The 25,815-nt window shown below is 40.7% G+C and overlaps 2 protein-coding genes across 2 annotated transcripts; both read right to left on the bottom strand.

The window, feature by feature from the left end:
- Positions 1–1,039: 1,039 nt before the first annotated feature.
- On the bottom strand, positions 1,040–20,099 carry nr1d2a (nuclear receptor subfamily 1, group D, member 2a). The gene is made up of 8 exons (XM_061289352.1): positions 19,760–20,099; positions 17,644–17,877; positions 17,479–17,567; positions 17,222–17,366; positions 16,042–16,682; positions 2,273–2,458; positions 1,984–2,194; positions 1,040–1,902 (listed from the first exon to the last, which is right to left on the bottom strand). The coding sequence occupies exons 1-8, from the start codon at positions 19,788–19,790 to the stop codon at positions 1,703–1,705; spliced, it is 1,737 nt and encodes a 578-aa protein (XP_061145336.1). The 5' UTR covers positions 19,791–20,099; the 3' UTR covers positions 1,040–1,702.
- A 1,246-nt stretch (positions 20,100–21,345) lies between these two features.
- On the bottom strand, positions 21,346–25,394 carry LOC133161123 (ubiquitin-conjugating enzyme E2 E1). Its single transcript, XM_061289390.1, has 6 exons — positions 25,107–25,394; positions 23,484–23,668; positions 23,172–23,222; positions 22,796–22,928; positions 22,003–22,150; positions 21,346–21,877 (listed from the first exon to the last, which is right to left on the bottom strand). The coding sequence occupies exons 1-6, from the start codon at positions 25,377–25,379 to the stop codon at positions 21,780–21,782; spliced, it is 888 nt and encodes a 295-aa protein (XP_061145374.1). The 5' UTR covers positions 25,380–25,394; the 3' UTR covers positions 21,346–21,779.
- Between the last annotated feature and the right edge of the window lie 421 nt (positions 25,395–25,815).

The raw sequence follows: 25,815 nt of genomic DNA, 5'->3' as shown, positions 1-25,815 counted from the left end.
CAAGCATAACACAAAAAATATTTTTTGTTTCATGAACATTTGACTTGTTTTTTATTATAAAGAAGGAAACGTGTTCAAAAAAGAAATGTATATATTCTTGTAATATTGGAAATGTTGATTTTAATAACATCCTGTAAGATGAACCTTTTTTAAAAATCATGGGCACACCATATTGCTCACCTTGGGATAGCTCATGCAAGCATCATTCCACATAATAATAATTGCACGATCCATCATTGTTACAAAAAACAAAATAAAAAGGCCGGCAGAGGAAAAACATTTGGCCTTTTTACACAATCAATAACAGGCCTCGTTTATCTTCATCTGCGATGTCTCCTCTTCCTCACGCATTGACTTTAACAGAGAAATATTTGTGCTCGTGAAGGCCCTTAATTCAATCTGCCGCAGCATCATTTAAATGGCTCATCTTTAAGATAGGAGGAGGACATTTATTTACTTGAGGCAGAATGAAAATGCAAAAACGCCACCATCAAAAAAGTCTCCATCTTGCTTATGTTCACTGGTTCTGGTTATACTCCCAGTTTAAGGTTATTATGCATTAACCCTTTTGTGTGTGCGTGTGTGCACGGGCGTGCGCGTGCTAGGTCATCCAGAGGACAAGTGTGTGAAACATTCCATCTCCTCTTCCTTTGCAGAAAAATTCCAACCCTCTTAAAGAATAAAGCCGCATCCCCGACATTCCTCCGAAACGAACTTCTTGACTTTTAGTGCATGTTTTCCCTCGGTTGTAAAACATAATTACAATAATCAACATGTTGTTGTTAGTAAATGAATATTTTCCATCTATTGATTTTACAAAGACATTGCAGGTGATCTACAAATCAAGATGAGTGGAAATTAGATTGTCTTGCTGGGAAGATTTTGCCATCTTAAAGGTTAATTATATTAATTATACACAGATGGATTTTGTGAATGAGTACCAAAGGCACACAAAAAGGAGATTACTCCCTGTGTATTTATATTTCTGAAATTAAAATCTGCAGGGTCCTCACATGTGCTATAAATAAAAACAAGCTGCTCATTTTCTTCTCCCATATTTATTCATTTATACTATACATATTTGTCTATGTTCAAGATATATTCATATATATATATTTATGTATAGATATTTACAATTGACAGTGTTGCCAAGAAACAAAAGATGGACGACACTTTTTTTTTTTTTCATATTCAGTGCCGTGCAGAAAGCACATTTGATTGAAAAACAAGAAAATCATACAAAGAAAAGTGGAAAGTTCAAAACAAAATTAAAAATGGGATGCTTGGGCCTGGAGCTGGCGCCACTTCACACAGGTAGACTCAGGCCAACTTGTGTGAATGTTCTGGAAATGTTCAGGCGATACGCTGGAGAGGTGGGTTGAGGGGGTAAAAAAAAAAAAGTACAACAAGAACAGTAATATTTAACACGCACACGGTCGGCGGAGAGGAGGAAAGTGGCCACAAGCACGTTCAGCCATGCATTAGCATTAGCAGCACATTGGTCACATTAGCTTTTTGTCGCTATCAACATGCATCAAAACGGCTTGCAAAAAGAAACAAACAGAACACAAAATGACCATCGTTTGCATAAAGCCGTTCAAGTTTTCAAGTGCCTCCGTGTCGGTTTGCAACAATCCTCGAAACAAATACAGTACGGATTCTTTTGGAGTCCATTAGGATTGGTCGCCCGTCCCCGCGTCCGTCAAGGGTGCACCTTGAAGGAGAGCAGCTCCTCCGAGTGCATGTTGTTGAGGGATCGCAGCTCGGGCAGCTTGAGCAGCAGTTTGGTGAAGGTGGTGGCCGCTTCTTCGCCGTGGTTCTGCATCAGGAGCTGGCGCAGGGCCCGGATCAGCTTGTCCTGCAGGGCCTCGACCGCTGTCAGGTCCTGTAGACCCGACCGGTCTGCACAGAAGGGAGAAAAAGAAACATTTAATCACCCGATTGCCAACATCACTTTTTAAGGACCGAAATTTGAATATTTACCGGCAGAGACGAGGACGACGGCGGTGAAGAGGCTCATCTCATCGCGGTCCAGCCTGAGCGCGGTGAGCTTCTCGCTGAAGTCGCACATGGACGCCAGCAGTTCTCCGGCGCCCAGCGCTCGTAGTGTGTCCAGGCTGTAGTGCTTGCCGCTCAGGAAGGTCACCGTGCGCTCGGCCATGTTGAAGAGCGACGCGAAGCGCACCATCAACACCTGAGGTCGCAAAGGCAAAGAGTGACTCGGGGTGCCGAGCAGACGTTTTTCATGACGGGTGTCGCAGAGCGGGCGTACCTCGAAGGTCCCGGCCTTGAGCAGCCCCACTTGGTCGTGCTCGGGGAGGTCCTTGAAACCCGGGATCCTCTTGGCGAACTCCACCACCTCACGCACGGCCGGTGTGAAGCTCATGGAGAATTCCTCCCAGATCTCCTGGCTGGGCTTGCTGGGGTCAACGTACGGGGACGTGTTCATGGGACACACCTGACATGGAGGAACATTGACATTAAACAATCACGCCATGCAATTTGTGTGAAAATAAATACACAATGTGAGACTTGAAGGTGCAATGGTTAGAATGAGCAGAGGAATGTGGATGGAGTCCAATTTTTAATATGAAAATTTGGTCATAAATGTGCTGAATGAGTGCGTTAGTATGTGAATTATTTTTTGATGGAAAGTGGAATTGTAGGAACTGCTTTTGTGAATGGAGAAAATACACAAGATCCCGTGAATGAGGTGAATATTATGACCATGGAAATGTGGACATGGAAATAAAATCACCTGTTTTGTGCAAATGTGCGTACATAATTTTAATGAATAATGCACATAATAATAACAAAACAATACTAGAATTTTGCAATTTCTGGAGAAATTGCGTGTGAAGGCGAAATGTATGAATAACTTCTTCGGGGAATGCTGCCGAACGATGTTGAAACGTGTTGAATTACTTGAGAAATGTAGAATATTTGGAGAATTTGTGGCGAATTTCAAAATAAAAGATGTGAAGTTTTTGGTAAGTGGGAAGTTGTGGAATAGGTCGAAAAATGATGAACAGTTGAAAGTTGGAATGGGTTGAATCGGTTGAAAAATGTAGAAATGAGAAGGGAAAAAGGAATTGGGTGTGAATTTCAAAATAAAAGATGTGAAGGTTTTGGGAAGTTGTGGAATAGGTCGAAAAATGATGAACAGTTGAAAGTTGGAATGGGTTGAATCGGTTGAAAAATGTAGAAATGAGAAGGGAAAAGGGAATTGGGTGTGAATTTCAAAATAAAAGATGTGAAGTTTTTGAGGAGTGGGAAGTTGTGGAATAGGTAGAAAAATGATGAACAGTTGGAATGGGTTGAATCGGTTGAAAAATGTAGAAATGAGAAGGGAAAAGGGAATTGGGTGTGAATTTCAAAATAAAAGATGTGAAGTTTTTGGTAAGTGGGAAGTTGTGGAATAGGTAGAAAAATGATGAACAGTTGAAAGTTGGAATGGGTTGAATCGGTTGAAAAATGTAGAAATGAGAAGGGAAAAGGGAATTGAGTGTGAATTTCAAAATAAAAGATGTGAAGTTTTTGGTAAGTGGGAAGTTGTGGAATAGGTAGACAAATGATGAACTGTTGAAAGTTGGAATGGGTTGAATCGGTTGAAAAATGTAGAAATGAGAAGGGAAAAGGGAATTGGGTGTGAATTTCAAAATAAAAGATGTGAAGTTTTTGGTAAGTGGGAAGTTGTGGAATAGGTAGAAAAATGATGAACAGTTGAAAGTTGGAATGGGTTGAATCGGTTGAAAAATGTAGAAATGAGAAGGGAAAAAGGAATTGGGTGTGAATTTCAAAATAAAAGATGTGAAGGTTTTGGGAAGTTGTGGAATAGGTCGAAAAATGATGAACAGTTGAAAGTTGGAATGGGTTGAATCGGTTGAAAAATGTAGAAATGAGAAGGGAAAAGGGAATTGGGTGTGAATTTCAAAATAAAAGATGTGAAGTTTTTGGTAAGTGGGAAGTTGTGGAATAGGTAGAAAAATGATGAACAGTTGAAAGTTGGAATGGGTTGAATCGGTTGAAAAATGTAGAAATGAGAAGGGAAAAGGGAATTGGGTGTGAATTTCAAAATAAAAGATGTGAAGTTTTTGGTAAGTGGGAAGTTGTGGAATAGGTAGAAAAATGATGAACAGTTGAAAGTTGGAATGGGTTGAATCGGTTGAAAAATGTAGAAAGGAGAAGGGAAAAGGGAATTGAGTGTGAATTTCAAAATAAAAGATGTGAAGTTTTTGGGAAGTTGTGGAATAGGTAGAAAAATGATGAACAGTAGAAAGTTGGAATGGGTTGAATCGGTTGAAAAATGTAGAAATGAGAAGGGAAAAGGGAATTGGGTGTGAATTTCAAAATAAAAGATGTGAAGTTTTTGGTAAGTGGGAAGTTGTGGAATAGGTAGAAAAATGATGAACAGTTGAAAGTTGGAATGGGTTGAATCGGTTGAAAAATGTAGAAATGAGAAGGGAAAAAGGAATTGGGTGTGAATTTCAAAATAAAAGATGTGAAGTATTTGGGAAGTTGTGGAATAGGTAGAAAAATGATGAACAGTTCAAAGTTGGAATGGGTTGAATCGGTTGAAAAATGTAGAAATTAGAGTACAAAAACGGAATTTGAGAGAATTTTGGTTGAATTTCAAAATAAAAGATGTGAAGTTTTTGGTAAGTGGGAAGTTGTGGAATAGGTAGAAAAATGATGAACAGTTGAAAGTTGGAATGGGTTGAATCGGTTGAAAAATGTAGAAATTAGAGTAGAAAAACGGAATTTAAGAGAATTTTAGTTGAATTTCAAAATAAAAGATGTGAAGTTTTTGGTAAGTGGAACGTTGTGGAATAGGTAGGCAAAAGATGAACAGTTGAAAGTTGGAACGAGTTGAATCGGTTGAAAAATGTAGAAGTTAGAGGTGAAAAACGAAATTTTGTGAAAATTTGTCGGAATTTATAACGTGAAAACGTGAAATTTTCGAATTTGGGAATTTTGGGAATATCGAGAATCCTTCCGAATGTGATTAGAATGTGCTGAATGATGTGAATTTCAAATTGGAACGACGTAAATGTGAAATGTCGAATGTGCCATTAAGAATGAATGGGGAAAAATTTGTCGGAATTTGGGGAATTTTGCGGAATCGGAAAATATTCGGAATGAGAAAAATGGAAGCCACCCTTTCCTGAATATTTGGAATACGTGAAAAGTGGAATGGAGTGAATCGGATGAATTATGTGGACGATGAAACGGGACAAAAAAGTGAGGAGAATAAAATATAATAATAACTAGAATTTTGCAATTTCTGGAGAAATTGCGTGTGAAGGCGAAATGTATGAATAACTTTTTCGGGGAATGCTGCCGAACGATGTTGAAACGTGTTGAATTACTTGAGAAATGTAGAATATTTGGAGAATTTGTGGTGAATTTCAAAATTGAAAGTTTGGAATATTTGGTAAGTGGGAAGTTGTGGAATAGGTAGGCAAAAGATGAACAGTTGAAAGTTGGAATGGGTTGAATCGGTTGAAAAAAGTAGAAATTAGAGTAGAAAAACGAAATTTTGGAGAATTTGGTTGAATTTCAAATTTGGAATTTTTGGTAAGTGGGAAGTTGTGGAATAGGTAGGCAAAAGATGTACAGTTGAAAGTTGGAACGGGTTGAATCAGTTAAAAAATGTAGAAGTTAGAGCAAATGTTGAATCCCCATAGAGAATGAATGGGAAAATAAAAAAAAGAAATTGCGCCTAAATCTTTCTAAATTTGGAACAAAACAAAAAAAACGGCCTCAGGAGGTTCACTTTTGGGGTAAAAATGTTGAAACGGGTTAAATCCGACAAAAAACGAAAAAGTTAGCGCAAATGTAGCTATTTGGGCCACTCAGTGTTGAAATAAGGTCACTTCCGGTTTGATTCGGGTCACTTCCGGTCTAGTTTGGGTCACTTCCGGTTTATTTGGGTCACTTCCGGTTTAAAACAGGTCACTTCCGGTTTAGCTGAGGTCACTTCCGGTTTATTTGGGGTCATTTCCGGTCTAAAAAGGTCACTTCCGGTTCATTTGGGGTCACTTCCGGTTTGATTTGGGGTCACTTCCGGTTTACCAGAAGTCACTTCTGGTCTATTTGGGGTCACTTCCGGTCTATTTGGGGTCACTTCCGGTTTATTTGGACCACTTCCGGTTTAATTTGGGTCACTTCCGGTTCGTCTGAGGTCACTTCCGGTTTATTAGGGGTCATTTCCGGTCTAAAAAGGTCACTTCCGGTACATTTGGGGTCACTTCCGGTTTGATTTGGGGTCACTTCCGGTTTACCTGAGGTCACTTCCGGTCTAATTGGGGTCACTTCCGGTCTATTTGGGGCACTTCCGGTTCATTGTGGGTTCATTGGTGGCACTTCAGGGTCATCCAAGATGGCCGCCACACTGGAATTGGGGGTCAAGGGTTGAATTGTGTAAGCATAGTGGAAGTGGGGGTGAATGGGAGTGAATGTGGGAAGAATAAGGTGAATTAAGTGAATAAATTTGGAATGGGTTGAATCGGTTGAAAAATGTAGAAATGAGAAGGGAAAAAGGAATTGGGTGTGAATTTCAAAATAAAAGATGTGAAGTTTTTGGTAAGTGGGAAGTTGTGGAATAGGTAGAAAAATGATGAACAGTTGAAAGTTGGAATGGGTTGAATCGGTTGAAAAATGTAGAAATGAGAAGGGAAAAAGGAATTGGGTGGGAATTTCAAAATAAAAGATGTGAAGTTTTTGGGACGTGGGAAGTTGTGGAATAGGTAGAAAAATGATGAACAGTTGAAAGTTGGAATGGGTTGAATCGGTTGAAAAATGTAGAAATGAGAAGGAGAAAAGGAAATATTGGAGAATTGGGTGTGAATTTCAAAATAAAAGATGTGAAGGTTTTGGTAAGTGGGAAGTTGTGGAATAGGTAGAAAAATGATGAACAGTTGAAAGTTGGAATGGGTTGAATCGGTTGAAAAATGTAGAAATGAGAAGGGAAAAGGAATTGGGTGTGAATTTCAAAATAAAAGATGTGAAGCTTTTGGTAAGTGGGAAGTTGTGGAATCAGTAGAAAAATAATGAACAGTTGAAAGTTGGAATGGGTTGAATCGGTTGAAAAATGTAGAAATTAGAGTAGAAAAACGAAATTTTAGAGAATTTTGGTTGAATTTCAAAATAAAAGATGTGAAGTTTTTGGTAAGTGGGACGTTGTGGAATAGGTAGGCAAAAGATGAACAGTTGAAAGTTGGAACGAGTTGAATCGGTTGAAAAATGTAGAAGTTAGAGGTGAAAAACGAAATTTTGTGAAAATTTGTCGGAATTTTTAACGTGAAAACGAGAAATTTTCGAATTTGGGAATTTTGGGAATGTCGAGAATCCTTCCGAATGTGATTAGAATGTGCTGAATGATGTGAATTTCAAATTGGAACGACGTAAATGTGAAATGTCGAATGTGCCATTGAGAATGAATGGGGAAAAATTTGTCGGAATTTGGGGAATTTTGCGGAAACGGAAAATTTTCGGAACGAGAAAAATGGAAGCGCTCATCGCGTGAATATTTGGAATACGTGAAAAGTGGAATGGAGTGAATCGGATGAATTATGCGGAAGATGAAACTGGACAAAAAAGTGTGGAGAATAAAAGAGAATAATAATAATAATAATAATAATAGAGAATGGTGTAGAATAACATATGTGTGAAGGCCTTCGCCTTCACACAACTAGAATTTTGCAATTTCTGGAGAAATTGCGTGTGAAGGCGAAATGTATGAATAACTTTTTCAGGGAATGCTGCCGAACGATGTTGAAACGTGCTGAATTACTTGAGAAATGTAGAATATTTGGAGAATTTGTGGTGAATTTCAAAATTGAAAGTTTGGAATATTTGGTAAGTGGGAAGTTGTGGAATAGGTAGGCAAAAGATGAACAGCTGAAAGTTGGAATGGGTTGAATCGGTTGAAAAATGTAGAAATTAGAGTAGAAAAACGAAATTTTGGAGAATTTGGTTGAATTTCAAATTTGGAATTTTTGGTAAGTGGGAAGATGTGGAATAGGTAGGCAAAAGATGAACAGTTGAAAGTTGGAACGGGTTGAATCAGTCAAAAAATGTAGAAGTTAGAGCAAATGTTGAATCCCCAGAGAGAATGAATGGGAAAACAAAAAAAAGCAATTGCGCCAAAATCTTTCTAAATTTGGAACAAAACAAAAAAAACGCCCTCAGGAGGTTCACTTTTGGGGTAAAAATGTTGAAACGGGTTAAATCAGACAAAAAACTAAAAAGTTAGCGCAAATGTAGCTATTTGGGCCACTCAGTGTTGAAATAAGGTCACTTCCGGTTTGATTCGGGTCACTTCCGGTCTAGTTTGGGTCACTTCCGGTTTATTTGGGTCACTTCCGGTTTAGATCAGGTCACTTCCGGTTTAGCGGAGGTCACTTCCGGTTTATTTGGGGTCATTTCCGGTCTCAAAAGGTCACTTCCGGTTCATTTGGGGTCACTTCCGGTTTGATTTGGGGTCACTTCCGGTTTACCAGAGGTCACTTCCGGTCTATTTGGGGTCACTTCCGGTCTATTTGTGGTCACTTCCGGTTTATTTGGGTCACTTCCGGTTTAATTTGGGTCACTTCCGGTTCGTCTGAGGTCACTTCCGGTTTATTTGGGGTCATTTCCGGTCTAAAAAGGTCACTTCCGGTACATTTGGGGTCACATCCGGTTTGATTTGGGGTCACTTCCGGTTTACCTGAGGTCACTTCCGGTCTATTTGGGGTCACTTTCGGTTTGATTTGGGGCACTTCCGGTTCATTCTGGGTTCATTGGTGGCACTTCAGGGTCATCCAAGATGGCCGCCACACTGGAATTGGGGGTCAAGGGTTGAATTGTGTAAGCATAGTGGAAGTGGGGGTGAATGGGAGTGAATGTGGGAAGCATAGTGGAAGTGGGGGTGAATGGGAGTGAATGTGGTAAGCATAAGGTGAATAAGGGGAATAAATGTGGAATGGGTTGAATCGGTCGAAAAATGTAGAAATTAGAGTAGAAAAACGAAATTTTAGAGAATTTTGGTTGAATTTCAAATTTGAGAATTTGGAATTTTTGGTAAGTGGGAAGTTGTGGAATAGGTAGGCAAAAGATGAACAGTTGAAAGTTGGAACGGGTTGAATCGGTTGAAAAATGTAGAAATTAGAGTGGAATAACGGAATTTGAGAGAATTTTGGTTGAATTTCAAATTTGAAAATTTGGAACTTTTGGTAAGTGGGAAGTTGTGGAATAGGTAGGCAAAAGATGAACAGTTGAAAGTTGGAACGGGTTGAATCGGTTGAAAAATGTAGAAATTAGAGTGGAATAACGGAATTTGAGAGAATTTTGGTTGAATTTCAAATTTGAAAATTTGGAATTTTTGGTAAGTGGGAAGTTGTGGAATAGGTAGGCAAAAGATGAACAGTTGAAAGTTGGAATGGGTTGAATCGGTTGAAAAATGTAGAAGTTAGAGGTGAAAAACGAAATTTTGTGAAATGTCGAATGTGCCATTAAGAATGGATGGGGAAAAATTTGTCGGAATTTTGGGAATTTTGCGGAATCGGAAAATTTTCGGAATGAGAAAAATACAAGCACCCCTTTCCTGAATATTTGGAATACGTGAAAAGTGGAATGGAGTGAATCGGATGAATTATGTGAAAGATGAAACGGGACAAAAAAGTGAGGAGAATAAAATAGAAGAATAATAATAATAACTAGAATTTTGCAATTTCTGGAGAAATTGCGTGTGAAGGCGAAATGTATGAATAACTTTTTCGGGGAATGCTGCCGAACGATGTTGAAACGTGTTGAATTACTTGAGAAATGTAGAATATTTGGAGAATTTGTAGTGAATTTCAAAATTGAAAGTTTGGAATATTTGGTAAGTGGGAAGTTGTGGAATAGGTAGGCAAAAGATGAACAGTTGAAAGTTGGAATGGGTTGAATCGGTTGAAAAATGTAGAAATTAGAGTAGAAAAACGAAATTTTGGAGAAATTGGTTGAATTTCGAATTTTTGGTAAGTGGGAAGTTGTGGAATAGGTAGGCAAAAGATGTACAGTTGAAAGTTGGAACGGGTTGAATCAGTTAAAAAATGTAGAAGTTAGAGCAAATGTTGAATCCCCATAGAGAATGAATGGGAAAATAAAAAAAAGCAATTGCGCCAAAATCTTTCTAAATTTGGAACAAAACAAAAAAAAACAGCCTCAGGAGGTTCACTTTTGGGGTAAAAATGTTGAAACGGGTTAAATCGGACAAAAAACGAAGACATTAGAGCAAATGTAGCTATTTGGGGCACTTAGTGTTGAAATAAGGTCCTTTCCGGCTTGATTCGGGTCATTTCCGGTCTAATTTGGGCCACTTCCGGTTTATTTGGGACACTTCCGGTTTAATACAGGTCACTTCCGGTTTAGCTGAGGTCACTTCCGGTTTATTTGGGGTCACTTCCGGTCTAAAAAGGTCACTTCCGGTTCATTTGGGGTCACTTCCGGTTTGATTTGGGGTCACTTCCGGTTTACCAGAGGTCACTTCCGGTCTATTTGGGGTCACTTCCGGTTTGATTGGGTCACTTCCGGTTTATTTGGGTCACTTCCGGTTCGTCTGAGGTCACTTCCGGTTTATAAGGGGTCATTTCCGGTCTAAAAAGGTCACTTCCGGTACATTTGGGGTCACTTCCGGTTTGATTTGGGGTCACTTCCGGTTTACCTGAGGTCACTTCCGGTCTATTTGGGGTCACTTTCGGTTTGATTTGGGCCACTTCCGGTTCATTCTGGGTTCATTGGTGGCACTTCAGGGTCATCCAAGATGGCCGCCACACTGGAATTGGGGGTCAAGGGTTGAATTGTGTAAGCATAGTGGAAGTGGGGGTGAATGGGAGTGAATGTGGGAAGAATAAGGTGAATTAAGTGAATAAATTTGGAATGGGTTGAATCTGTTGAAAAATGTAGAAATGAGAAGGGAAAAAGGAATTGGGTGTGAATTTCAAAATAAAAGATGTGAAGTTTTTGGTAAGTGGGAAGTTGTGGAATAGGTAGAAAAATGATGAACAGTTGAAAGTTGGAATGGGTTGAATCGGTTGAAAAATGTAGAAATGAGAAGGAGAAACGGAAATATTGGAGAATTGGGTGTGAATTTCAAAATAAAAGATGTGAAGTTTTTGGTAAGTGGGAAGTTGTGGAATAGGTAGAAAAATGATGAACAGTTGAAAGTTGGAATGGGTTGAATCGGTTGAAAAATGTAGAAATGAGAAGGGAAAAGGAATTGGGTGTGAATTTCAAAATAAAAGATGTGAAGCTTTTGGTAAGTGGGAAGTTGTGGAATCAGTAGAAAAATAATGAACAGTTGAAAGTTGGAATGGGTTGAATCGGTTGAAAAATGTAGAAATTAGAGTAGAAAAACGAAATTTTAGAGAATTTTGGTTGAATTTCAAAATAAAAGATGTGAAGTTTTTGGTAAGTGGGACGTTGTGGAATAGGTAGGCAAAAGATGAACAGTTGAAAGTTGGAACGAGTTGAATCGGTTGAAAAATGTAGAAGTTAGAGGTGAAAAACGAAATTTTGTGAAAATTTGTCGGAATTTTTAACGTGAAAACGTGAAATTTTCGAATTTGGGAATTTTGGGAATGTCGAGAATCCTTCCGAATGTGATTAGAATGTGCTGAATGATGTGAATTTCAAATTGGAACGACGTAAATGTGAAATGTCGAATGTGCCATTAAGAATGAATGGGGAAAAATTTGTCGGAATTTTGGGAATTTTGCGGAATCGGAAAATTTTCGGAACGAGCAAAATACAAGCGCTCGTCGCGTGAATATTTGGAATACGTGAAAAGTGGAATGGAGTGAATCGGATGAATTATGTGGAAGATGAAACGTGTCAAAAAAGTGTGGAGAAACGTAGAGAATAATAATAATAATAACTAGAATTTTGCAATTTCTGGAGAAATTGCGTGTGAAGGCGAAATGTATGAATAACTTTTTCGGGGAATGCTGCCGAACGATGTTGAAACGTGTTGAATTACTTGAGAAATGTAGAATATTTGGAGAATTTGTGGTGAATTTCAAAACTGAAAGTTTGGAATATTTGGTAAGTGGGAAGTTGTGGAATAGGTAGGCAAAAGATGAACAGCTGAAAGTTGGAATGGGTTGAATCGGTTGAAAAATGTAGAAATTAGAGTAGAAAAACGAAATTTTGGAGAATTTGGTTGAATTTCAAATTTGGAATTTTTGGTAAGTGGGAAGTTGTGGAATAGGTAGGCAAAAGATGTACAGTTGAAAGTTGGAACGGGTTGAATCAGTTAAAAAATGTAGAAGTTAGAGCAAATGTTGAATCCCCATAGAGAATGAATGAGAAAATAAAAAAAAGCAATTGCGCCAAATCTTTCTAAATTTGGAACAAAACAAAAAAAAACGGCCTCAGGAGGTTCACTTTTGGGGTAAAAATGTTGAAACGGGTTAAATCGGACAAAAAACGAAGACGTTAGCGCAAATGTAGCTATTTGGGGCACTTAGTGTTGAAATAAGGTCACTTCCGGCTTGATTCGGGTCATTTCCGGTCTAATTTGGGTCACTTCCGGTTTATTTGGGTCACTTCCGGTTTAAAACAGGTCACTTCCGGTTTAGCTGAGGTCACTTCCGGTTTATTTGGGGTCATTTCCGGTCTAAAAGGTCACTTCCGGTTCATTTGTGGTCACTTCCGGTTTGATTTGGGGTCACTTCCGGTTTACCAGAGGTCACTTCCGGTCTATTTGGGGTCACTTCCGGTCTATTTGGGGTCACTTCCGGTTTATTTGGGTCACTTCCGGTTTAATTTGGGTCACTTCCGGTTCGTCTGAGGTCACTTCCGGTTTATTAGGGGTCATTTCCGGTCTAAAAAGGTCACTTCCGGTACATTTGGGGTCACTTCCGGTTTGATTTGGGGTCACTTCCGGTTTACCTGAGGTCACTTCCGGTCTATTTGGGGTCACTTTCGGTTTGATTTTGGGCACTTCCGGTTCATTCTGGGTTCATTGGTGGCACTTCAGGGTCATCCAAGATGGCCGCCACACTGGAATTGGGGGTCAAGGGTTGAATTGTGTAAGCATAGTGGAAGTGGGGGTGAATGGGAGTGAATGTGGGAAGAATAAGGTGAATTAAGTGAATAAATTTGGAATGGGTTGAATCGGTTGAAAAATGTAGAAATGAGAAGGGAAAAAGGAATTGGGTGTGAATTTCAAAATAAAAGATGTGAAGTTTTTGGTAAGTGGGAAGTTGTGGAATAGGTAGAAAAATGATGAACAGTTGAAAGTTGGAATGGGTTGAATCGGTTGAAAAATGTAGAAATGAGAAGGGAAAAAGGAATTGGGTGGGAATTTCAAAATAAAAGATGTGAAGTTTTTGGGACGTGGGAAGTTGTGGAATAGGTAGAAAAATGATGAACAGTTGAAAGTTGGAATGGGTTGAATCGGTTGAAAAATGTAGAAATGAGAAGAATCGGTTGAAAAATGTAGAAATGAGAAGGGAAAAAGGAATTGGGTGTGAATTTCAAAATAAAAGATGTGAAGTTTTTGGTAAGTGGGAAGTTGTGGAATAGGTAGAAAAATGATGAACAGTTGAAAGTTGGAATGGGTTGAATCGGTTGAAAAATGTAGAAATGAGAAGGGAAAAAGGAATTGGGTGGGAATTTCAAAATAAAAGATGTTAAGTTTTTGGGACGTGGGAAGTTGTGGAATAGGTAGAAAAATGATGAACAGTTGAAAGTTGGAATGGGTTGAATCGGTTGAAAAATGTAGAAATGAGAAGGAGAAAAGGAAATATTGGAGAATTGGGTGTGAATTTCAAAATAAAAGATGTGAAGTTTTTGGTAAGTGGGAAGTTGTGGAATAGGTAGAAAAATGATGAACAGTTGAAAGTTGGAATGGGTTGAATCGGTTGAAAAATGTAGAAATGAGAAGGGAAAAGGAATTGGGTGTGAATTTCAAAATAAAAGATGTGAAGCTTTTGGTAAGTGGGAAGTTGTGGAATCGGTAGAAAAATGATGAACAGTTGAAAGTTGGAATGGGTTGAATCGGTTGAAAAATGTAGAAATGAGAAGGGAAAAGGAAATTGGGTGTGAATTTCAAAATAAAAGATGTGAAGTTTTTGGTAAGTGGAAAGTTGTGGAATAGGTAGAAAAATGATGAACAGTTGAAAGTTGGAATGGGTTGAATCGGTTGAAAAATGTAGAAATGAGAAGGGAAAAGGAATTGGGTGTGAATTTCAAAATAAAAGATGTGAAGCTTTTGGTAAGTGGGAAGTTGTGGAATAGGTAGAAAAATGATGAACAGTTGAAAGTTGGAATGGGTTGAATCGGTTGAAAAATGTAGAAATTAGAGTAGAAAAATGAAATTTTAGAGAATTTTGGTTGAATTTCAAAATAAAAGATGTGAAGTTTTTGGTAAGTGGGACGTTGTGGAATAGGTAGGCAAAAGATGAACAGTTGAAAGTTGGAACGAGTTGAATCGGTTGAAAAATGTAGAAGTTAGAGGTGAAAAACGAAATTTTGTGAAAATTTGTCGGAATTTTGAACGTGAAAACGAGAAATTTTCGAATTTGGGAATTTTGGGAATGTTGAGAATCCTTCCGAATGTGATTAGAATGTGCTGAATGATGTGAATTTCAAATTGGAACGACGTAAATGTGAAATGTCGAATGTGCCATTAAGAATGAATGGGGAAAAATTTGTCGGAATTTTGGGAATTTTGCGGAATCGGAAAATTTTCGGAACGAGAAAAATATAAGCGCTCATGTCGTGAATATTTGGAATACGTGAAAAGTGGAATGGAGTGAATCGGATGAATTATGTGGAAGATGAAACGTGTCAAAAAAGTGTGGAGAATAAAATAGAAGAATAATAATAATAATAATAATAATAATAGAGAATGGTGTAGAATAACATATGTGTGAAGGCCTTCGCCTTCACACAATAATAGAGAATGGTGTAGAATAACATATGTGTGAAGGCCTTCGCCTTCACACAACTAGAATTGCAATTTCGGAAGAAATTGCGTGTGAAGGCGAAGGCAGATGTTAATTTACAAACGTTAAGCGTTAAAAATGATGAGCGGGAAGAATAGAAAGGGAAAATAAATTATTGTGAAATAAATGGGAAAATGTTACAAATACATGTTACAAAAAGGTACAAATGATAAGCGTTAAAAATGAAATGTTATAAATGTTACAAAAAAGGTACAAATGATAAGCGTTGAAAATGATAAGGGGAAGGATAAAGAGTAAAATAAATAATGACGCCCAATGTGGGAATCGAACTGACGCGGGTTTTGATACCACTCGGGAAAGATGCTCGTGTACTGGAATCACTTGTGTTTCCCACGAGCTAATTGTGTCCCTGTCTACATACTGGTTGAATTTGGTTAATGTAATGAATGTGTTTGTTGAATGCGAATACGTAATCAAAGTGGTGGAAATTGCTTAATGTAATGAATGTTGAATGCGAATGTTAGTTACAAATGATAAGCGTTGAAAATGATAAGCGGGAAGAATAAAGAGTAAAATAATTAATGACGCCCAATGTGGGAATCGAACCCACTACAGGAAACTGGCTCGGGTTGACATTGCCATTAAGAATGAATGGGGAAATAAAAGGCACAAATTTGCTAATTACTTAAAAACGGTAAATGTTATGAACGCGAAAAATACTGGCAAGCGTGCCATGAATTTTTGGAACGTGTGAAAGGTTGAACGAGGTGAATCGGTTGAAGCATGTGGGAGTAGTTAGATGTCAAAAAAGTGGGAGGAATAAGTTGTTTAATAATAAAGTACAATATCAATGTGTGAAGGCCTTCGCCTTCACACAATAATAATAAAGTAAATGGAGTAGAATAACATATGTGTGAAGGCCATCGCCTTCACACAATAATAAAGTGAATGGAGTAGAATAACATATGTGTGAAGGCCTTCGCCTTCACACAATAATAAAGTGAAAAAAGTAGAATAACATATGTGTGAAGGCCTTCGCCTTCACACAATTAATGGACCTACTGCTGAAAGAATGAAAAGACTCTTCTCAAGATGGTGGACTCACCAAGTGAGCTCTCCCATTGGGATAAGCCCGCTGCTGTTGTGGCTGCTGCGGCTGGTGCTGCTTTATGTCCATGGGACAGACGGGGGCGCCACTGAGCTGCTGCTGCTGCTGCAGCACATGCTGATTAAAGTGCGCATACATGTGCGGAACGTCCCGGTATCCCGGCATGGCCGCATCATTGTCGTCGGCATTGTTGTTCCAGCAGTTCCAGCTCTGCTGCGCCGTGTCCACACGGACGTCGGCGCTGTTTTCCGTCGCTGACTGCGACGTGGTCATCTCCGTTTGCCTCACGACGGCGACGTCGTCCTCGCCGCTGTCTGAGCCGCAGGATGAGGACGAGCTGGAGTTGGTGTCCATGGAGACCACCGACTCGGCGTCCTGCAGGGGGCACTGCGGAGACGAGGGGTTGGAGCAGGACGGCGACTCCGAGGAGGAAGACAACGATGACGACGAGGAAGAGGAGGACGAGGATGATGATGATGATGGCGAGGGGCTGGTGTCATTGGGCAGTGACGAGCTCGGATGGCCGTGGAGCATACTGTGCAACTGGCTGTTGTTGCTCATCATGTTGTTCATGGCATTCTGCATCTCCAGAAGCATTCGCTGCTTCTCGCGCTTGGGGATGCGGCCGAATCGCACAGCTGAGGATGCACAGAGATGATGTCATCATTACACACCAGCAAAAACGACATTCCAGAATGTCACAAACTCATTTGCTTGTCAATCAATTATTATCTGCACAATTGTCCTTGCCAATCAAATTGGTTTCGCCATTTTGGAGAATAAAACAAAAATGGTTATTTTACCCAGTGCTTACCTAGAACAAAACAAACTACTCTTCTTAAAGTTACTTTGATAATATTTTTCCAGATGACTCTTTCTTACATAAAATAGAAGAAAATGGATTTATGTTATTTTTGGTCTATTTCAATTATGTATCTTTAAAAAAAAAAAACATTTAATTAATTGTGTGGAAATATACAATAAATGTAGTTTCAATGGTTTTATTTGGGTAACATTTGATCATATTTGCCTTTAGCGCCATCTAGTGGCCAAGCCACATTACTACAGTATTCGCCAGCCCTCCAACTAATATTCTTTGGGGAACTGCCATTCATCCTCACCTACTGACTTTTTTTTGTGTGTTTGTGTGAAAGGGAGTAGCGCTGCATCTACTGACCATCTCTGGACATGCCAACGGCCAAGCACTTCTTGAAGCGACACTGCTGGCATCGGTTCCTGTTGATCCTCATGATGGTGCAGTTCTCCATCTTGAGACACTTCTTGTACTGAATGTTCTGCTGGATGCTCCTGCGGAAGAAGCCCTGCGCAAGCACACCACCATAAAAACTCACTTTTAGCGTCAACATTTTCATGGCATCATTTCTTGAATTAAAATCAATCGAAATTAGATTTGTATTTATTCGCTGATCTCACCTTGCAGCCTTCGCATGCGTGGACGCCGTAATGGAAGCCCGAGGCGACGTCGCCGCAAACTTTACACAGCAGCACCATGCCGTTGATTTCTAGAAAAAAAAGCAAGACATTACTCGAAAGCCACGAGACATTATGAATGATTCCATCCCACACGACTTTACGTACTGGTAATGCTGCTCTTGGTCGAGGTAGACGAGCGTCCCGCCTTCTCCACGCCGGTTCCGCTCTTGGTAGGTGGCGCTATATCCACCACCATGCCCACCGCCCTGCTGGGGAGTGAGGAGCGAGGAGGCGTGGGCGATGTGGACAGGAAGCTGCTGCCCACGTTGCCAGGACTGGTGCTCATGCAAGACTCGGGGCTGGAAGCGGCGCCCGACGAGATGTAGGCGATGACTCCGCCTGAGGAGAGAACATGGAAAGGTGTTACCCAAGGGTGGCAAACATATGACAACATTGGTTGGTTGGTGGGTGATTGGGTATTTGCAATTTGTTGTGAGGTGGCTTTTGGATTTGGTCATGCATTGTGACATCTTTTTATGACTTTATATTATGACAGAATGACCATTTTTAGTTTAGTTCTGAATTTGAAAATAGAATGATTAAATTATTTTTTTATGGGTGGGACTTGTGCAAAATTTTGCGTTCACATTTGACGACTTTTTCTAGCATTGTTAAAAAGTTCCTTTTTGTTTCTGTTCTTGCCCGTGCCTTTAAATTTTAAAGCTTTCGATGACCGAGGTTGAGTCTTGCAGTGTGTGTGTGTGTGTGTGACCTGCTTTCTCACCTCCAGTCTGCCGGTTGGATAACAAGTGTTACATAAGAGGCCATGTGCATGTCTACATGTGAATACATTGCATGGGATCTGACTGTATGTTCAGACCAGGTCACTGAAGCTGTGGAGCAAGACAATTGCCACATGCCCACAGCAGGTTTGGCAACAATAACACCCAAAAAGTTTTTCCTCATACATGATTCAGAGGATGTGAATTTTGACCTGTTTCCATGACAAGGATTTTTTTCCCCCTATTGCATTCAGAGAATTTTAATAACCTTTTGTGGCATGATTAATAGAATTATTGGGGGTGTTGAGTCATGACATGATTCAAGGAAGTTTATTTAAAAACAAAGTACTGTGTTCTTTTTCTATTCGTTTAGAATTCATTGAATGAATGAAAGATTATTAAAAGGCAAATCTTTTCAGAATACGCTGTTAAATGGCAGACGAGGAGAATATTATGAGATTCATATCATGTGTTAATGAGCGTTTTTTTTCTTCCATTCATGTTGGCGTCCACGTAAGTGATTACCTAACGTACACCGTGACTGCTGTGTTTGTGGCCCCACGCACACGTGTCGCGCGGCCGGCAGCGAGTGGCCGCCATGCAGTCGAGAATGTGGGTCATCCCGACTCACGTGTACCTCACACTGCTGTCCACTTGTTAGATTATGCAATGTACCGCGTCACCGACACGCAGGCAGCCAATGAGAGCGCTGGATGGCTGAGACAAGTAGATACTACGTCACGCCCATCGAGCAACCAGCAACCAATCAGAGATGGTTTGGAGAAAAGCGTGTACACAGAGGCACATGGCTAGGCTGCTGTGTCCATGTGAGCCCGGCCGAGGAAGTGGAACACGATTGTTGTGTCAAGTGGAAAGTGAATGAAGCAATAGACATCTAACCCACATTTAGACAACAAAACGCGGATCCACTCGACATTTTGGACCCCACAGCCCCTGACGGAACACATATGAAGTATTTTAGAGCTCTCTTTTAAACGTCACGTCTTTAAATAGCCTTTTATAGGTCGAGGGAGGTGGATTGTTGTGTCAACTGTGAGTGAAGGAATCGAGGGTCCACCGGTACTCCTAACCCATATTTAAACACCAAAATGCAGATGTAGGCAACTTTTAATACCGCACAACCTCTGCTGGAAAACACAGTCAAGGAATCTACCTCCGTTTTTAACGCCAAGGCTTTAGAAACTGATTTTTTAGCGCGAGGAAGTGGGACTGGTTATTGGGTTTGTCCTAACACTGATTGTAGCACTCATGAAGTCGAATTAGACTTTTATTACCGTAGAATGCATCCAGGAATATAATTGAAACTTTTTTTTTTTTTTTTTAACGCCACGGATTTAAACACTGTGCTGACAATCGCAATCATGAAAACAACAAAACACGCTTAAGGTGGTAAAAGTGTCACTTAATAATGCAAATGGAAAATAATTTAGTCGTATATTTCAACATGACGTCTTATAGTTAAGTTGTCGACTACTTACCAGGTTTGGCTGGTCCGACGTCCTCGGGCATGGCGACAGCGAGGAAAAGAGCGAAAAATCAACAAAATAATAACAAGTTGAGGCGAAAATGGTGGCCGAAGCGGAGGTAAGAAATGACTGGGAAAAGAGTTTGTTTCAGCGGGTCATGTATGTTCCCCAGGTCCGCTCCGGTGACTCACGGCTTGTGTATGAGAGGTAGGGAGAGGAGAGCTGGAGGGAGGATTGGAATAAAATGAGAGCAAGAGGAGGGACATAGACAGGAACTCCCCCCCCCTGATCTTCGCTTGTTGTGCGTCAAGTACTGAATGTTCTACCTCGGCAGTCCGCCGCTCATGGGCTAACACGCTCTGCCCATGTGACCGAGCTCCTGCCTCGCACCCTCAGGCCACGCCTCTCCGACCGACCCCGCTGCAGCCACTTTAACCCAGTGACACACTTTCAGGGCGCCGGGAATGGGCGGAGCTTGGTCGACGTGAGTGACGTAACAGACGTAATCGAGGCGGCGGTCACGTTGCAGCCACAAAGTGCTGCGTGAGACTGCCGAGTGTCCACGCATGCGCATATGTACCCGCTCGTGTCGACAGCAGCAGTCGCCTCACCCAACCTCTTTTTTTTTTTTTTTATGTTCCTAATGCTCCTATTTATACTTGTCTAAACATGAAGTGACACAAAAACAATTATTTTGATTATAAACAGGATCCCCTTTTGTTCATAGTGCAGCACAAGTTTCAATCTTATTCTTCTGTCCGAAATACTTTTTTATACTCACATCAACATTCTTCATTCATTCTGATGGATTATGCAAAATGACAAAATTTTGCCTAGCAACAAATGACCGAGGGTTAGATTTGTATCAGCTAATTATCTCTTTCTGTACAACGAATCATTTGTTTCAACATTCATCTCTGGAATTGAAAACAAGCAAGTGAGTCAGTAAGAAAACACACCCAAATGTTCCAGGTCTGATATGTGTCCTTATTTAATGTTTTGCACATAAAAAAAACAACTGTGGCTGCACCCACTCACATTCACACAAAACTATATTTAAACCCAACAGTGGCAGCCAAGAACAGTGAGGCTTTTTTTCCCCCCACGAAGGTTTCCATGCAGTGAGCGTTTCCTGCAGGCGCAGGGAACACTGCGTACGCACAACAGCTGAGAAACATGCAGCGTTTGCACGTGACACCAACGCTGGGACATGCACATGCAAAAAAAAAAAAAAAACGTGTTCCTTGAGTTCCAAGATCCATTTTTGAAACCATGACCTAATTTTTGGGTAGCTTTGAGAGTACCAGTCTGATATATATAATCCCTAAAGGAAAACTTTGCTCAAAATATCTTTGTTATCAAAGCTGTGATGGCGTGAGAGGATTTTATAAATGATTATTTGTGCTCACTCAAAAAAAAAATGCAAACCAAATATTCTCAGATCCAAATTCCCAAACTGAAATATGGGCCACAGGACTTTGATTTTACGATCGACCTCCAATGCTGGCAGTTAGCTTGTTTGCTGCCATAAACAACTAGTCAAACAAAAAATACTCTGAACACGATTCCTGGTGTGACATTGCATAATAACTCAAGGAAAAAGGGAATGCAACTTTATTGTGGTTAAACATTGTTCCGGCCGGGTCTACTCACACGCGTGTATTGTTGCGTGTAGACATGAATTAAAACGAAGGTGCTCAAGGCCGAAACTGTGAAGACAATTGCCATATCTTCCTCTTCAAGTTACACCGACTCGGATTCTCACTAATAATGCGTGAACGGTTCAATGCCCAAGGATAGTTCAGCTGCATTTAACTTGAGTGAAAAAAAACAACACTCCACTTCCTTTCTGTTGTGTTCTTTTATTTCCATATTTGCGCAGATAACTTAATCAGGAAGCAAAAAATATACCAGACAATAAAGTACTAAAAATCTGAGATAAAAACCACCCCCCCACCCCAACACAGACCACCAAGAGCCCCCCCCACAACTCCTTCCACCTCCTCCTCTCCCACTGTCGCCCCCCGCAGGTTTATGTGGCGTATCGCTTGGTCCACTGTTTGGCTGTTCGGTCATGTTCGGCTCTGTTAGTCGTGTACTGGGTGGCGATGCTTCCCACCAGAGGGTCGGCTGCAGGGAAAGTTGACTTCATTAGACTTTTTTGCTTTGCTTACCAAATCTCATGTCATTAAACTGACTCGTTTTAACTGGGTCGCATCCTAATATTAATAAAATAAACGCTCGGCGTGTGTTACCTGGGTTGCAGTCTGTGAGCAGGGAGCAGATGGACAGCAGCACCTTGGAGATGGTGAGGGCGGGGCTCCAATTGTCCTTCAAGATGTCCAGACAGATCACGCCCTGACTGTTGATGTTGCAGTGGTAGATCCGAGTGCGGAACGTCACCTATAGAAACAAACACACATGAGCAAAAACAAATACGAGGTGAAAAAAAATGGACTTGTAATAGCCTTGTAAAATTGTTAACCCAATCCCATCATTGTCAGCGCCATTTCTAATTTACCTTAACAATATCAATAAAAAAAACGATGTGTCATCTTTATATTTACATCCGTGTAGAGTCTCAGTCATGCAGATCATGGTAAAAAAAAAAAAAAATCATATTAAAAACACAAAGAAATAAACTAGTATGATAGTCAGTGCTGCTGTTTATGTTGATTTCGAGCAGCCCATTCACCAGGCTGCACTTTTACACGGTACTTGGACGCCCCCTGGTGGCCACTTCTATAAGAGCGAAAACTATCAGCACATCAGCCAACAAAAATGTCAGAGATTTTTTACTTTGATTCTCGTTGGGACCCTTAAATAAAGCTCTTAATCAGTCACACACGTAAAGCCAGCCGGATGTTCTTGGCTTGTTTCAATACAAAAGCATGTCACTCGCCAATATTGCATGTGGTCAACATCTTGCTATATCAAAATATGCAACGTGTAATTATTTTGTTGTTGTAAGCGCCAGTCTTTCAGTAAATCTCATCTGGGAGTGACAAACATCTTGTTTGAAACAAGCCTTCACTTCAGATAACCTACCTTGGGCGGTTTGAAGGGGTAGTCGGGCGTAAAGGCGATGTCCAGGAAGAAGACGCCACCCTCGTACACTGAGCCTGGTGGTCCCAAGATGGTGGACCTCCACTCATAGATGTTGTCTCCTTTGGGGCCGGCACTGTGCCAAAAAAAAAACACAAGTGAGAGTGTGACATGAAACCACATCCTGACATCACTCATGTGAAAACGTCAACCAAGAAGGCAGCTGTTGCAGCAGAAATGTTGCAGCCATACTTGATTTTTTAATAACGACGTCGGATCCATATTGAAAGGGGAACATTTAAATATTCAGGACCGCTTGAAGTTTTGTCAAGATCATTTGGCATGCTTGAGACATTAAAGAGATCAAAGTGTGACTGACCTGCAGTTTGGTGGTGGGTCCAGTGTGATGTCAGCCAGCTCTTTCTGAATCCTGAAAAACAAAAAGTTGTTGAGGGTGCGGGAGGTACAACCTGACAGCAAGACTTTAAAAAAAAAAATCAAAAATCCATGCTAGGGTCAAGGTTTGAAGCAAGATATATTTGGCAGCTCAAACGTCAAGTAGTGGGGAGTGAGATGAAAGCTCGAAGATGAGGTAGCAGCCATCTTGCCAGGACTAGCTTATCTGATTGACAAGGACTTTACACATCAACATATTGACATGAAATAATTGCAAAGACGGGGTGGGACCGACCTCTTGGCGCTGGTGGAAAGCAGCTTGGAGGTCTTGCTCATGCTGGCTTTGCTCTCGCGCTTCTTCTTGCAAGACGTGTCCTTCTGTCTACTCTGGCTGGACGACGGCGGGGACGACGAAGAGCTGGTGCTGGCACGAGAATCCTCATCCGACATTCCGGTTTGGATTGGAGAAGAACCCGGACCCTGGCAACACAACCGAAAAGCACACACTTGTTTTTCTCCCACGATAATCTCCTGGGTGATCATTTCTGTCCGAGTTGCATTTTTTTGTCCAGAATGCTTCATAAATTGAAAATAAAATATCGGACTTGCTTCATACGAACAGATTTGACTTTTTGGAGGCATAATGACGAATGAAATAAAAATGTCATTTGTTGTTGTGGAATTAGGAATGCTCGCCAGATTGAAAAGCAAATCTGCATAATGATTGGATGAACAGCCCTTAATTGATTTCTTTAGATGACATTCTCTCGGTCATAATTACTGAGGGAATTCCATTTCTTTTATTGTCACGTTGGGAGTGCTCACCACATTGGAACGTGTCACACTCGCTTAGAAGAACAGTTCTCCACGGATTTCTTGGCTCATAATATCGGGTAATTGCAATTTGAGCTTGATGTATCTTTCCAGAGCAAAGATCGATCCTTAATTGATTTTGGGGTTCTAATTTTAAAGCGTATTTCAAATTCACTGTTTGTTGACAGCAACAACTTCCTGCTTCGATTGATTTCTTGGGTCATCATTTCTGTTGTTGTTTTTAACATGCACGCGACATAATGGTGATAGAGAAAAGAAAAACAAGTAAAAAAAAACAAAAACACTTTAATGTAGTCGATCTTCATGGAACAGCAAAGTGAATGTTTTTTTTTTTTTTTTTTTTAGGGTGCTGTGTTACCATGCGGCTCTTTAAACCAAATGACATCACTCATACCTCGAGCTCGATCAGGAACTAATCGAACGAGTGGCCTTGTTATTCTCGGTTGTTTATTAAATTGCAAACGTTATCGACTGTTTGTGATAGTTTAATCGATGATTGACTTTTCAACGTTAGCATCTCCGTTAGCCTACGAGCTAACAGTGCTTCCATGTCATCTCGCTCCATTTCATTTGGGTTTAGACGACGCTAGTTGTTATTAAATCGAAACCCGACGGCGTCATGTGTCGGATGAATGTCAGAATGAAGCAAAGAGAATTTGGGCGAAAAACCAACTGATGGGCAACGGCTATTCATCAGGCCCAACGAAGGCCATGACTACTTCCTGGAACGGCGTGGCTGCGACGGACCTTTAAACTGGGACCTAACGTGCGTGTTTAACGCGTTTAATGTCTTCAAAAGAACGAGTGGTGGCGTTTAAAAGCAAAAAACCTTTCGAGGCCAACTAAATGACACTGTACAGCAATATGGGCAAAGAGTGCGTGCCTGAACATAGCCGTAGCCGCTTTTCCGCTACCGTCTATTATGTTTTGTCTCGGCTTTTTTCTAACACTGCTCGGCGGCGGTCATAACAATCGCTCAATAACAATGGAGTCGTAGTAGTCCAAAAAGCTTTGAAAGCCACAAGGCAAATGTTGTGTGAGCTGCTTCGCCATGCCCGCCTCGATCACCCGGATCTGCACTCACCCAGTCTTTTGTGTCTGGACCTCCGCCGGCTCGCTGGCTGCTGCCTCGTCGCCCTCTGCGGAACGGAAGTAGCTCTCCTCGGCCGCAGTGGGCTGGACTGCGCCGGTGCCTGGTGGTGGAGGTGAGGTGGAGATGGGGAAACGCCGCAACCGCAACGTCAACGTCCTTCTCGACGCCTTCACGTACGCGCGCGTGCACAGACACGGAGACGCGCAGGCACAAAAAACAGAAAGTGGAGTCACGAGGAATTCCTTTGGTGAATAGTTGCAGCATCCGATTGCTCTTCAATGAAACAGCAAATCTGTTTTTTTTTAATAAACACCAAGATCAAGAAGTGCTGGATTGACAATGACGTCATGGCGTCAAAACACTTGCTGTGATTAATAAATGGAATTGCGGTTAGGTTCACAATTTCTTTTCAACCTGGCCTATTTTCCCTCTCCCAAAATAGAAAACTACTTTTTTTTCCTTTTATATAGAACATCTCCTTTTTATTGAATGTTCACAGTTGCTCAACTTCATTCAAATGATTTGCAGGTGTACCATAGGAAAACATGAATACAATATAAATAAAGTGGCTTTGGTTACTGTTCGTGTGTTGCAATGAAATGTTTGAGTAGTTAAATGGAGCATGACGACATTGCAAACTGGACTGAGTTGTTGACTCAACGTGCACACACACACGCAAACACACGTTGAATTTAACGGG

The sequence above is a fragment of the Syngnathus typhle genome, linkage group LG10 (assembly GCF_033458585.1).
Source record: "Syngnathus typhle isolate RoL2023-S1 ecotype Sweden linkage group LG10, RoL_Styp_1.0, whole genome shotgun sequence".
Classification (NCBI taxonomy): domain Eukaryota; kingdom Metazoa; phylum Chordata; class Actinopteri; order Syngnathiformes; family Syngnathidae; genus Syngnathus; species Syngnathus typhle.
The sequence above is the reverse complement of the archived record's forward strand: the minus strand, read 5'-3'. Positions and strand labels throughout refer to the sequence as shown.

Bases quoted from the DNA above. Each gene is read 5' to 3' on its own strand.
- nr1d2a (XM_061289352.1), bottom strand. From the start codon at position 19,790: ATGCCCGAGGACGTCGGACCAGCCAAACCTG. The intron at 2,459-16,041 runs GTGAGTCCACCA...CCTCCATGTCAG, and splicing joins CCAATGGGAGAGCTCACTTG to GTGTGTCCCATGAACACGTC. The intron at 1,903-1,983 runs GTAAATATTCAA...CCTTCTGTGCAG, and splicing joins CGTCGTCCTCGTCTCTGCCG to ACCGGTCGGGTCTACAGGAC.
- LOC133161123 (XM_061289390.1), bottom strand. From the start codon at position 25,379: ATGCTGCAACTATTCACCAAAGGAATTCCTCGTGACTCCACTTTCTGT. The intron at 23,223-23,483 runs GTCGGTCCCACC...TTTGTTTTTCAG, and splicing joins CTTTCCACCAGCGCCAAGAG to GATTCAGAAAGAGCTGGCTG. The intron at 21,878-22,002 runs GTAACACACGCC...CTTTCCCTGCAG, and splicing joins GCTCACAGACTGCAACCCAG to CCGACCCTCTGGTGGGAAGC.